The sequence below is a fragment of the Triticum urartu genome, chromosome 7, assembly GCF_003073215.2.
Source record: "Triticum urartu cultivar G1812 chromosome 7, Tu2.1, whole genome shotgun sequence".
NCBI classification, from domain to species: Eukaryota; Viridiplantae; Streptophyta; class Magnoliopsida; order Poales; family Poaceae; genus Triticum; species Triticum urartu.
Window position 1 is genome coordinate 679,566,676 of NC_053028.1, and position 13,372 is coordinate 679,580,047.

Below are 13,372 nucleotides of genomic sequence, written 5' to 3' on the forward strand. Positions count from 1 at the left end.
ATGACAGCTGCTGAAAAGCAGCGCGCCTTCCCTGCCGGCCGCAGCATCCCGCCGCCGACCATTCTGCTGTGGGCGATGCGCGAGGTGCAGCGCTCCCCCGACCCCAGGCAGCGCGCCCGATGGTGGATGTACCGCTCATCCATCACGCCGCCGGCCGCCGCGGACCACGTCACCGACGCCCCCCTCGCGCTCCTAGCCCCAATCAACAACGCCTACTGGGAGAGGCGCAATCCATGGGTCCTTGGGCCCTCTGACGACTCTGACAGCGAGTCTTCAGACGATGAGTCCTCTGACGACGAGTCCAGTGAAGATGATGAGGAGGAGTTATCTGACGAATCTGATGACGAGGTGGATGAGGTCGTCGTCCTCTCCGACGACGAGCCTGAAGTGCAGCTGCTGGCTCCCGTCCTCGACGCCGTGGAGGGGGACAGGAACCTCCCAATCCACGTGGATGCCCTGCCGGAGGTCGATCTCCAAGACGGCGTCGTCGTGAAGCAAGAACAAGATGGCGGCGAGGAAGATGTGGTGGAGCCGACGCTGGGCAAGAAGAAGAGGGCGGCCGTGACTGCAGTGCGCCGCTCCCAGCGCCTGAAGATGCTGAAGAAGGAGGAGTGAAGTGCTGCCTTCAGTTACTTCAGTGCAAAAAAATTCAGTTTCATCAGTCCTGAACTTTCGTAAGTTCAGTAAGTTCCTAGGTTCAGTTTCGTCAGGCACTATCTACTACTAGTTGCTATCTATGTCAGGCACTATCTACTACTAGTTGCTTTCTATGTCAGACTATGAATGACAGTACTATCTATCTATGTCAGACTATCTATATATGTTACTTGCTACTTGCTACATATGTTAAGTTATTTGTCACACTATCTAAGCTACTTGCTATATATGTTACTTGCTACTTGCCACTTCCAACTATGTCACTACTGTCAGTTATCCACACATGATATATGCAGAGTAAAGCAGCCTCATCATAGATAAAACATTCTTACTTACCTAACTTAGCATGAGTACTCACTTAGCATAGTAGGTCTTAACATAATAGTCATTACATCATAGATAAAACCAACTAGTTCTTAAACCATAACAGTACCTTCCTCCCTCATACCATTCTGAAAGCACATGAAACTTTCCCAAAATATACACCTAACATGCATGACATTCCAAGGCCGGCTATATATATAGGCCTACTAATTACTTAACCCACACACCAAGCACTTCACTCATTCATCATTGCCTTGATCCTCTCCAGCTTATCTTTGTTGGCATGCCCAGCATTGAGCAGATCAGCAATCAGATACTCCAGCTTCTTCTTCTCTTTCTTAAGTAGGTCCTTGTCCCCCTCCACTTCCTTCATGGCCTTCCTCATGTTCTGAATGATATCTGCTTGGCTTTGAAGAATGCACCTTTGCTCCTTGGCAAGCTTCATCTTTTCCATACTTATCTCAATCTTTGCTTGATCCTCAAGTTGTTTCTTCTTTGCATTTAGATCATTGATTGCCTGACTGGTATAGTCCATGTCATGAGACATCTTGCCATCTTGATAGTCAAAAAGCTTGGACACATCTTCCACCAACTGGCTGTAGTTGTTTGACAAGAAATCAATTTCCTTCTGTAGCTTGGCCACCTCTTTCTCATGGGCTTGTTTGTCCTTCACCCTCCCCAAGTTCTGCTCATGGTACATGTCCCAAATCCTTGTTAGGCACCTTTGTAGAATCTCTGGCCAAGGACCATCCACCCACTCCACAACCCCACAGTTCACACCTACATCCTACAGAAGCAATTATTTATAATTAAGCACAAATCACTTAGTAACAAACTTAGTACAGATAACCAAAGTTCACACCTACATCAATATGCTCTCTGAATTATGCAAACATAATTCTTTCATAGTAAGCACACAACACCTGACTTAGCATAGAGATAAATTCAGTTAACAGCTATATTAAGCAATAAATATAAATTCATTTAACTCTGTTCTTTTTCAGTTAACAGCTATATTCAGTAAACACCTAACTAATACATTCAGTTCACAGTACACTAAAGATCTCTGCATGTAGGTGTTCTCAGGTTCAGTCATGTATTGAATTCAGTTAACTAAAGATCTACTTTCACATATAGCTTCCATATGTATGGCACTTTCAAGTTTCAGTTCTAAACTACAGCACACATCTCTGCACATCACACATCTCTGCACCACATGTTGCGCCACACATCTCCAGCAGCAAAACATATCACACATCTCCACCAGCAAAACAAGTTAGCGTTCAAGATTTAATACCTGCTGCACAGGACAACCCAGGAATCGCCTCCCAGTCAAAGCACCTTCAAAAGCCACCATCTTCTTCGGCCTCTGATGATGCATCATGCACGTCGGCTCAGATTCAGTGTAAGAACCACAGAAAAATGGTTCCACCACACTGTCAGGGGTTTCCTGCAAAAGAAACTTCGAATCAAACCAAAAGCAACTTGGAATCTCCAACTTGGATGAACTAATCCTAATCCTAACTCTGTTCCACCATTATGCACTTACAAAGAGTTGAGGATCCATTGAAACCATGTTGATGTCCTCGTCCGAGCTCTCCTCGTCATTCCAGGATGGCATCCTCAACTTCTACCGGCAGCAATGGCCGCGGCGGCGACGGTGATAGGCTGACCTAGCTCAGAGCACCAGGGAGAGGGGAGAGGATGAGGATGAGTGAGAGCGAGCGAGGAGGAAGAGAATGAGCGAGTGGCTGAGCTCGCTCGCTCTCACTTATTGGCCGACCGACAGCCGATGTCCCGACAGCGGACAGGCCGTTAACGGCCGTCAACGCGCGCCGACCGTCCGTTAGCCAGCGTGGCAACTGTTCGCGGGCCCAACCGGTCAGAATCATGGTTAGCGCGGGCGAAGCGAGCGCTTTCGCGAGTTGGTAGTTTTTTGCCACGGTTTAGGAAAAAATTGGTAGTTTTTTGCACAAAATCATAGAGTGGTAGTTTTTCGTCACATTTCGGGCAAATGTAGTAGTTTTTGGTTAAATACTCCCTAAACCGTGCGTGCAAAGCATGAACCATTTTCACTGTTGGGTTTTTTGCGTCGAGATTTTCAAAACTTGATCCAACACTAATAGGTAAGGATGAACTTTTTCCTGAAAAACCGAAAACAATAAAAAAATCAGAAAAACAAAACCCAGGCAGCATAGTTGTGATTTTCACTTTTTCTTTTAGAAAGCATTCATTTTCACTTGTGGCAAGCACATGTGTTCTTCACGCAAAGCCGTAGATGGGCTTCACCGTGAAACACATATGTGCTTTTCACGTTTCACTAATGCGCTTCGAGCGGGTGCACAACTGAGCTTCACCGTGAAGCACACCTATGTATTTTTCACACAGAATACTTCACCCGAGATTTTTTTTACAAAAACCTAGGGAAAAATAGAAAATTTCAAACCCCATGAAACAAGAAAACCGCCAAAAAACACCAAAACATGTGCAGAGATAAAGAAACGAGATCCCGCGTGTGCGCCCAACATGCGACACAAGACTGCTGGGTACATGAAGTGACATGCTCCTAGCCCATCACAAGTATGCTCTGATTTCCCTCCGCAGGAGTACTCTCTGATTAGTTAGTCTTGGATATTTTTTTGAGGCATTAGTACCGGATAAAGCAAGGATTAATATGATTAATTAAATCGTAACAGAGGCCACAAAAGCCCACTGGACTAGAGTTGCGGCCGAGAGGTGAGCATGCCATATGACTTATGAGGCATGAGAACACGCGCGTAAAAAGGAATCTAAGCGCCTGTTCGGCAGCCCTCCGCGGAGCGGAGCGGCCTTTTATCAGCTCCGCAGATTAAAGCTGGATTGCCACTCCGCTCCGGCGCGGAGCCGCGGAGCGGAGGGAGGCCGAACGCGCCTTAAATGAACAGTACAAACTCAAATGGATGTAATATCTTTTTTTTCTTTTTGGCCATGAATTCGGATGCATCTACACACGTGAGGCCCAATCTGGACCAACCAACCAAATATGAAAGCTGCCCATTTTCGTCCATTATTTTTTCTTATTTTTTGCGGACCAAATCTATGTTGTTGCTGGTTCACACACGGAGAGCATATTTGGATGTGATGGCATCCCTACCACCATCACCGCGGCGTGTGGCGATGGGGCGCCTCTGGTGTTTTCACGATTGGACAGTGCTGAAACAGGGGAGGGGAGGGGCCCAATCGCCAGTGTCGATCGATGAGACGATAGCACGCGAGGTTCAACAGGGACAAGCACTTTCTTGCACCCCACCAGCTTTGCTCCTGCCACGGCACCGTTTGCTTCGTTTTCCGCCAAAGACTTGCGCCGGCGACGATGGCCGCGTCGTGTGTGAACCAGCGACGGCGACGCGGCCGGTCAGGTTCGGATCAGCCACCTTGTGTGGCCGGCGAGAGAATGCCGGCGTTGCGTGGTGGAATGCTGTCGAGTCGCTGTGGCTGGTCAACAGATTTTTCGCCCCGTTTATTAATACAGAAAACAACACACCGAAGTACACGATCTAACAATACAATCGAGACGCCTACGGTGACTTCGTAAATCTCAAGATGATATGCCGGCTCAGTCTTTCGAAGGTGCTCATAGGGGTAGGGTGTGCGTGTGTGCGTTCATAGGGATGAGTGTATGCGCGTGTATATGAGCGCTTGTGTCTGTACTGATGCTCAAAAAAAATACAATATAAGTAAGCAAGCAGCCCATCTAAAAGAATTATCAAAACATACACAAAAGATTAGAACTTGTTTAACACTTCGCCTAGACCCGACCGCGGACGTCTGAGCAAGCGTCGCCGCTGCCAAATCCGAGCATGCAGACGAGGATTTTCACCCGGAGCACTCACGTGAACGAGATCGACGATAACGTCTTCAAGAAAAGAAGGACACCCATGTGGGTTGCTCATAGCGGTGCCAAGAGCGAAGCTTTCACTCGAAAACTCGCTTGCACCATCAGGAGGCGTCCCGATTGCCACCGTAATGAGATATAACATTGCCACACTGTTGTCCACATCAGATTTAGGCATTGCCGGAGAAGGCCAGAGCCACCCGCACAACGAAGTGGTGTAGTGACCACCTCCACCACGAAGCCTTCAATTGTGTAGCCTGCTATCTGAGGTCGTCACCCTGGCATTCTCAGACGAACTCGCCACCGACATCATAACACGCGACCGCCACCCCAACCACTCAACGACACACCGCCTTGACTGGACAGAGAGGAATGAGAACACGCTTGAGGGGTTATCAACCCTCGATAGGGGACAAAGTCCAACCCCTGCACTAGTAGCCAACACATGTCGCTAGCCAACTGCAAGCTCGAGAGGGGGAGGGGGGCAGGTGCGTCAGCCCAACCTGCACCACCCCGCCGCCACGTGCCCGCGGGAGGAGATCGTCATTGTCAACGCGACGCCACCAAGAAGGCACCACCGGCACAACGCCGTTGCCTCCCCCAGCCAGAGGCCATGGAGGAAGCCGCCAATCGCAGCCCTAGCCTCCTCGCAACCCGGACCATCCATCAGCAAGATCTGGACCCTACCCTCTTAGACACGCTCCATCCACCACCACGGCCATGCCACCCGCTCCGCCAGCTGACTCCCGTGGTCCACGCCGCCCGCAGCCCACAACCCAGAGCACACGATGGGCCATCGGCGCCAGATCAGGCCGGGGCAGTCTCGCACACCAACACCAGATGAAGAGGGCCCCATGGCCGCTGCACCGTGCCAGCATGGGCGGCGTTAGGGGTATTATTGGGTCTTTATGCGAATACCCATGATATTTACAAAACAATGTTGATTTTGGCAAAACAATGACAATTTTTGAAAAACAGCAATATTTTTAACAAAATAATACACATAATACCGGGAAGCAAATTCCTGGAGCCGCCACTGCATGCCAGAGCTTGAGACCGCCACCACCGCGCACGCTCGCCGTCGCGCCGCTGGGCCCCGCGGCAGCCCCGCAAAGCTGTTCCGCGCCAGCCATCGAACGAGGTAGCGCATTCATGAACTTGCTGTCAGATTTGGCACGTCTCGCGTCGGCGTCGCCGGGTAAAACCATCTGGGTCCGTCCAGTGCACCCGTGCCCGACAATGCGAGCCAGAGACTAGTCTACTCCTTCAATGTACTAATTCAATGCGGCGCACGACCGTCTCACACACGCACCCGCGCCTTCTTATTCTTAAACCACGCCACACCACACGAGCGCAGTGACGAGAGCGCGCGAGCGAGCTGCAGAGTGGGTCGACGGGCAAACATGGCCGCCTCTTCCTCGCTCCTCGCCGTCGTCCCGGCGCTCCTCCTCCTCATCGCGCCAGCGCCGGCAGCAGCAGCGAGCCCCTCCAAGCGCCCCACCCACCAGCCTCCTCCTTTCCCCGCACGAGTTTCTCCCCTGCATCAGCGGGCGGCAAGCTCGAGCGGCAGGTACGCCGCCTCCGCCGCGGCCGCGACGGGCAACGGCACGGCGAAGCCGTTCACGGCGCACTACTTCCAGCAGGAGCTGGACCACTTCACCTTCACGCCCAACGCCTCCGCCCTCTTCTCCCACAAGTACCTCCTCAACGACACCTTCTGGCGGCGGAAGCCCACCGCCGGCCCGCTGTTCGTGTACATGGGCAACGAGGGCGACATCGAGTGGTTCGCCACCAACACCGGCTTCATGTTCGACATCGCGCCCCAGTTCGGCGCCCTCCTCGTCTTCATCGAGGTACCCTGCTTTTTACCTCCTGCGCCATGGCTGATATTCTAAAGCTAACCATCATGTCATCGGCGACCGTGCCTTGGTCCAAAATTTTGGTCGACGTGTTGATTCGCTCGAGGCTTAAAAAAGCACCGAAAAATCCAAAGGCGATTGCGTTAGCTGCACACAAGACACCATTTTCGCTGTTGTTTTAGCATTGGTAGTTAAGCTTAATTAACGCTACTAATCAGTTTTACTACTTAACAGTAACTAACACTACTGTTCGACTTTTACGTTTGATGAAATTTGTGTGGGTGCTGTGCAGCATCGTTTCTACGGGGAGTCGAAGCCGTTCGGGAACGACTCGTACAAGTCGGCCGACACGCTGGGCTACCTGACGTCCACGCAGGCGCTGGCCGACTTCGCCGTCCTCATCACCAGCCTCAAGCATAACCTCTCCGCCGTCGACGCCCCGGTCGTCGTCTTCGGCGGCTCCTACGGCGGCAGTAAGTCCCTCTCCAACTAATGTGTTTTGTGCCTATTATATTCGTCCGCGCGACGTGCGGCTAGATCTGTCTCTTTAGTTTATTTCCATGATTGGCTGACTCTGCTGCTCATAGTATTGTCGGAATTAGGATGAGCTAATCTAAAACTGACGCTGTCATGTGGATCTTCCAAAAACAAAGTAAATAATATTGTTCTCTTGTGGCTGTTGACCGTTGTTTCTAGTGCTGGCATCATGGTTCAGGCTCAAGTACCCCCACGTCGCCATGGGAGCTCTGGCGTCCTCTGCACCCATCCTGCAGTTCGAGGACATCACCCCGTGGTCTAGCTTCTACGACGCCGTCTCGCAGGACTTCAAGGTACAGTACTACTACTTCAATTAATTACCACTGCTCTAAAAAAAGTGGGTCAAATAATTTCTGGTCGGATGGCCCACTGTCACGGTCAAATTATTGGTCTTGACTCTTGAGAACGCACGGCAGATTGACATGGACGTACTACGTCTGCTGCAGAGTGGTCGACGGTGTCGGCTCTGAGTTATTAGTAGTACTGAATTTCACTTGGTGTCGTCTGGTAGCATGTCTCTCTTTCCTGTAGTGTTATCAGTACCCTAGCGGCACCTTAATGGCTTTCAGTTGCGGGTTATGAATTGGTGATGGCGCTTTTCTTCACCAGCATGGAGTTTAATGAATGTGTTTCAATAGAATCTTTCAAGAAAAAAATTGAAGTGCGTGACTGAGATGGCACCGGCCAGCCAGTGATGTGGATGTCTCGGTGAGGTCTTGATTATGAGTTCATTGGCTAAGTTGATTAGCTTGATTGCGACGCTCAACCGTGCCGAAGGGCTATCAATAGGCGGTTGCGAATAAGGTCCTCAATTTTCCAAAAATATATGCAAATTGATGTATTTTGTGCATTATCGGTAACCGATGACGCGGCTCAGTAGAGACGAGATACAACAAGGAATGGGAATAATGACATGTTGCTAGTGACATCTTTCTCTAGTTGATGGTTGATTAGTCCTTCTCCCAAGCTGAAGTTTCCAAGAAAGATACAGCTGCTTATTTTCCTGACTGTAACATCCAACTAATTTTGCAGTCCGAGAGCCTGAATTGCTTCAGTGTCATCAAGGCGGTCTGGGATATGCTTGATGACAGGGGATCCAGCGACACAGGCCTCTTGGAGCTCAGCAAAACATTCAGGGCCTGCAAGTAAGCTTTATCCAACACACCACCAACTCTCAATCATAACATACAAGGAGATTCTTCCTTCCTTTTTCCTTTACTGAAAACTGCTGGGGACAGGTCAAAAAAGAAAAGTGCTGGGGAGACCCCATGTTAAATATATCGCCGTCTCTCTCCATCCAAAAAGGTCTTGAGTTCAAGACCCTGCGTTGTATTAAAAAAAAGATTCCGCGACCTACATCAATCCAACGTCGAAGGACTAAAATATCCTAGACGTGAGGGCGAGTGCTGAAATATATTGTCCACCTCTCTCCATGAGTTCGGACTTTTGGAGCAACTGGCTTAAGCATGAATTCAATACCCCATTCATTAATATAGGGAGAAAAACATGGGATTAAGACCGCAAGTATTGTTTTCTTTGTGTGAAGTGTAAGTAAAGCAAACAAATAGTCAAACCTTGTAGGCAGGAAATACATGAAAAAAGATGACTTGCAGGCTTAGAGAATGTATATTAAGTCCAAAAGATAGATTTGCTACTGACATAGACACTCAGCTCAGCTGCATACATGACTGGACATGAAAACCTCATCTTGACAAGATTGCCAGTGTGGTGAACTAATGAAGAGCGCCGTATTTGAATGAATGGATGATGACTGACGTTGTGTTATCCCTCAACTTTTAGGACCGTGCGCTTCCCTAGTTCGCTGTCCAACTGGCTATGGACGGCATTCACATACACAGCCATGGTGGACTATCCAACTCCAGCCAATTTCATGATGAATCTGCCTGCTTACCCTGTCAAGGAGGTTAGCCACTTGTAACCCAATTTACATCCCTTACTCTTGCCTGCATTACATCAAGTGAATGGACAAAGAAACAAGAGTTTCGGAGTTACTAAACTGAGTCATGCAAAAAGAGGACCTGTTTTTTTTCCTCCTCTGCTAAGCATGTAATTCCCCTGACATTTCTGCAGATGTGCAAGATCATTGATTCTTTTCCCGCGGGTGCAGACGTCGTCGAAAAAGCTTTCGCAGCGGCGAGTCTGTACTACAATTACACAGGCGACCAGAAATGCTTCCAGGTAGAGGGTGGGGATGACCCCCATGGCCTCAGCGGCTGGGGCTGGCAGGTAAAATCCTGACTGACAGTGACATACATGTAGTTTACTGATAACACTCCAAGACTGAAGTTCGTATGTGTTTGTTTCCTGAAACAACTTATGTGCAGGCTTGCACAGAGATGGTCATGCCAATGACGGTGTCGAATGAGAGCATGTTTCCGCCATCCGGCTTCAGCTACGAAGAGAAGTCCGAGGGCTGCTTTGCCAGCTATGAGGTTCGCCCGAGGATGAACTGGATCACTACTGAATATGGTGGCCATGTAAGTTTATTTCAGATTTTTTTTAGTGTTTACATATGGACCGTCAGTAGCAACAATTGGTGGGTGGCATGTGCTCACCTGGTGCTACTGAATTGCACAATCCACTGCAGAAAATTGACAAAGTTCTCAAGAGGTTTGGGAGCAACATCATCTTCTCCAACGGGATGCGAGACCCGTGGAGTCGAGGGGGGTAAGAGTAAAAGATTTCACTATCTGAATTATTCAGTTGATTGTTTCAACCATTCAGGTATTTTTTTTTACCATAGTAAACAATACTAATATTCTTTCTTTTCAAAATGCTATCAGGGTTCTCAAGAACATATCATCCAGCATCATTGCTCTTGTCACAGAGAAAGGTAAACATGAAGTTGCAGAAAATATGCAAGGTCAAAAGTATTCTGAACTTACTAACGCATGACTACTTGTGGTGGTGCTGTTCAGGGGCCCATCATTTGGACTTCAGATCTGCAACCAAGGATGACCCAGACTGGGTTGTAGAACAAAGGAGACAGGAAGTTGAGATCATACATGGATGGATAGATCAGTATAACAAGTACATTGCACAGATGTAGCAGTAAGAAGGTGCCATTGATTTCACAGTTGAGGAAAATAAATATGTGGCCACTTGCAAAAATATAAGGATTCGCCTTTCTTTTACAGGGCAATGGGTGCAAAAATTAAAATAACATATTAGTGCAATTGCAATTCAATAACTTGTCACTCAATACCAGAAATTCTAAAACTTATGCGAATAATGAATGCAAAGCTTCTCTTTGCTCTGAAACTGTTGCGATGAATATTGAACTCGGGGGCATACATGTATTTGTCCCCCACAGAAAATTTAATTGCACAATTTTGACATGCGCCCTGTCTATGACGCGTGGGTCCAAACCAACAATCATAGACAGGGGAAATGTGTTCTACTTTGCAGGGAATATCCCATGGAAAGAAGCAACATTGCATATCATAGCACCTTTGTTCTTCGCAATAAATATAATATTTCTTATGATCCCTAGAAAAGAGCACCAATTTAAAAGAAGTGCTGCTATGCATACGATGCTATGGGTCCGATTTTTGTAAGACAATGAAGATCGAGCCATCTTTGCATTGGAGTAAACTGGTAAACTGTAGCATGACAATTGAATAGTCATCGTTCTATGATCGTATTAATAAGTATCATACTCACAGGTGATGTTTGTAGAAGCTTGCAACCCTGCTTCTAACTAGACTACCACAATTTTCACAATTTCGCGGTTACAATCTGCAAGATCAACAGCCGGCGAACACATATGCAGAAACATCTCTCGCGAAATCGTGAAGGGGGTGCTTGGTTAGACATAATTTGTGACTTTTTGGTTTTTGGCTTATAAGCCAAAAAAACCTATTTGTGTGCTTTTTTCTTTCGCTTTTAACTTTATATATTATGTGCTTTTTGGCATATAAGCTAAATTCAAAAGCCAAAAGTAAGCCTAACCAAACACCCTCAAAAGCATCATCTCCAGAGAATTCCTGCAGTGAGAAACTTGATTTGGATACATCTGACCAGCTCAACAAATTCACTATGCCAAGCCTGAAAAGTCTAGAGATAGTGTCAAATCACCATAAAGAAGACAAAAGTAAAATGAACTAGCATTTTGCGGTGAAAGAATGAGACAAGTTCTTGCGTCATTGCGCATGTTGAAAATAATATCATCCATTGTGAAGGCATTGAGTTGATCATTAAGACCTCCTTGATAACCTATGCTGTTTTGCATAGGGAGGATGTCATTTGCATCCCGGTCATTAAGCATGTAAGTTGTTGTGACAATACTATCTGGCCGAAGGTGGGACAATGCAAAACTGGTACTCCCAAGATTAACCATCCGAGCCGGCGCCAATGAAGCACTACCAGTACCAGGTGCAAAGTTCTCATTCAACATCATCCCTGTCGAGTTTCCATGGCTTGCCATGTTTGAATGGCTCCACTGGCTCATTTAAGCCCCCACTGTTGTAGTGTGCATTCAACATCCCTGCATTGCTTACTATGTGGAATGGTGCCATCCGCTTACTGAAGTCTTCCATTGATGTAGCAATGTGATATCCCACAAGTGTAGGGGTCAATTGTAGACCTTTTCGATAAGTAAGAGTGTTGAACCCAATGATAAGCACAAGGAATTGGTGAGCAGAAAATTGTTTGGATTTACTGCAAGTACTAAAAAAATGTGGCCATGTTCTATTTTGTTGTTGGAGAGTTGCAAGAATAAATAGCAATACAATTAAAATAATATAACTTGTGGCATGATCATTAATTGTGCTAGGACAAGCATGTAGTGTTTCTTATGTGGACTAAAAAGTTCTGGCAAGAATACCGCACAATTTCTAATTCTGTAGTGATTTACATTTATTACGTTTGCTTGGTCACTATTGTGGGGATAGAGCCTAAGCCTACATGTTGCAAAACCATTGACTAACACATACTCATGATTGTCTCAGCAAGAATCCACAACTACTAAGAGAAATTAAGACATAAGCCCAACCATAGCCTTCTTCTCTAGGGTCCCTATTCGCCCCTCATGTTATTATCAAGGGTATAGTAAAAGTGTGAGAAAAAACATGGTGTCCTCTCCCAACTCTCCTCCCACCTCACACCCCAACAATGGCACACTCTGATATAGGCTAATGGAGGGCCTCCTTCACTGGGATTTCTCCCTCGGCCTCGCGGTCATGGCTCAGGTACGTCAACAATTCGGTTCTATGGTTCACTTTCCCCCCCTCTGGATCAATGAAATAATTCTTCTTAGTTGTTTCTTTATCCTTGGCTTCCTTCACTATCATGGTTGTTTCGGTTGGAACCGCACTAAATGTTGCGTTGTTGGTTCTCCAATCCATTTGGACTTAATATACACCATTTGGGGGATGCAATTACCAATTTTTCATGGCTTCCAATCGAGATGGTCATTTTATCTATGGTCTTAAGGACCGGATTTGGCTTGACTTTGTCTGCCACTTCCAACTGTTCTGATCGAAATTCTAGGATTACTCAATGGTTGATGATTTGTGGCATTCAGATAACATCACTACTGCAGGATGCTGCTAACGCGACACTACGATCAGAGACCCTTTGATGAAACTGTGTGCGATGCAATAATCGCAAACGGTGGTGTAGAAAACCCGTCAAAAAGGTGCAAAATGTTTGCCATGGAGGATGCATCAAACACGATTCAGATATTAGTTGCGTGTGCGATGCAGGGCACATGGTTCAGTTCAATTAAGTGTTTGTAATGAGGAGGAACAAAAGAAATGGGCAGCCAGATGAAGGTGTGTGCAATATACAACATACGGTTCACTCGAATGAACTGTTTGTGATTAGGCAATACAAAAAAAACGGCCAGCCAGATCATGGTGTGTGCGATATATGACATGCGGTTTACTTGGATGAATTGTTTGCACTGAGACAAGAGAACATAAACGGTTCAATATATCAAGATGTGTGTGATATGCGGCAAACAGATATGTAATCAGAAATGTGTGCGAAGACCGATAATAACACAGACGATTGATTCTAATAAGACATATGTGATATGCTTTGTCTACACAACATCTATTGGCCATTGAGGGACGGGCGGTCATCTGGATACGCCATA

At 47.0% G+C, this 13,372-nt stretch overlaps 1 protein-coding gene across 1 annotated transcript; it reads left to right on the forward strand.

Annotated features, from left to right (window-relative positions):
• Positions 1-6,144: 6,144 nt before the first annotated feature.
• On the forward strand, positions 6,145-10,459 carry LOC125520683 (lysosomal Pro-X carboxypeptidase-like). Its single transcript, XM_048685648.1, has 10 exons — positions 6,145-6,708; positions 7,007-7,187; positions 7,411-7,544; positions 8,284-8,396; positions 9,052-9,175; positions 9,343-9,498; positions 9,597-9,749; positions 9,860-9,939; positions 10,056-10,105; positions 10,191-10,459. Exons 1-10 carry the CDS (start codon positions 6,259-6,261, stop codon positions 10,319-10,321), a joined length of 1,572 nt encoding a protein of 523 aa, XP_048541605.1. The 5' UTR covers positions 6,145-6,258; the 3' UTR covers positions 10,322-10,459.
• Positions 10,460-13,372: the final 2,913 nt, after the last annotated feature.

Excerpts from the sequence above, each read along its gene's own strand:
- LOC125520683 (XM_048685648.1), top strand. The coding sequence starts at position 6,259 with ATGGCCGCCTCTTCCTCGCTCCTCGCCGTCGTCCCGGCGCTCCTCCTC. Across the intron at positions 6,709-7,006 it reads CCCTCCTCGTCTTCATCGAG|CATCGTTTCTACGGGGAGTC; the intron begins GTACCCTGCTTT and ends GGTGCTGTGCAG. Across the intron at positions 9,940-10,055 it reads GACCCGTGGAGTCGAGGGGG|GGTTCTCAAGAACATATCAT; the intron begins GTAAGAGTAAAA and ends AAATGCTATCAG.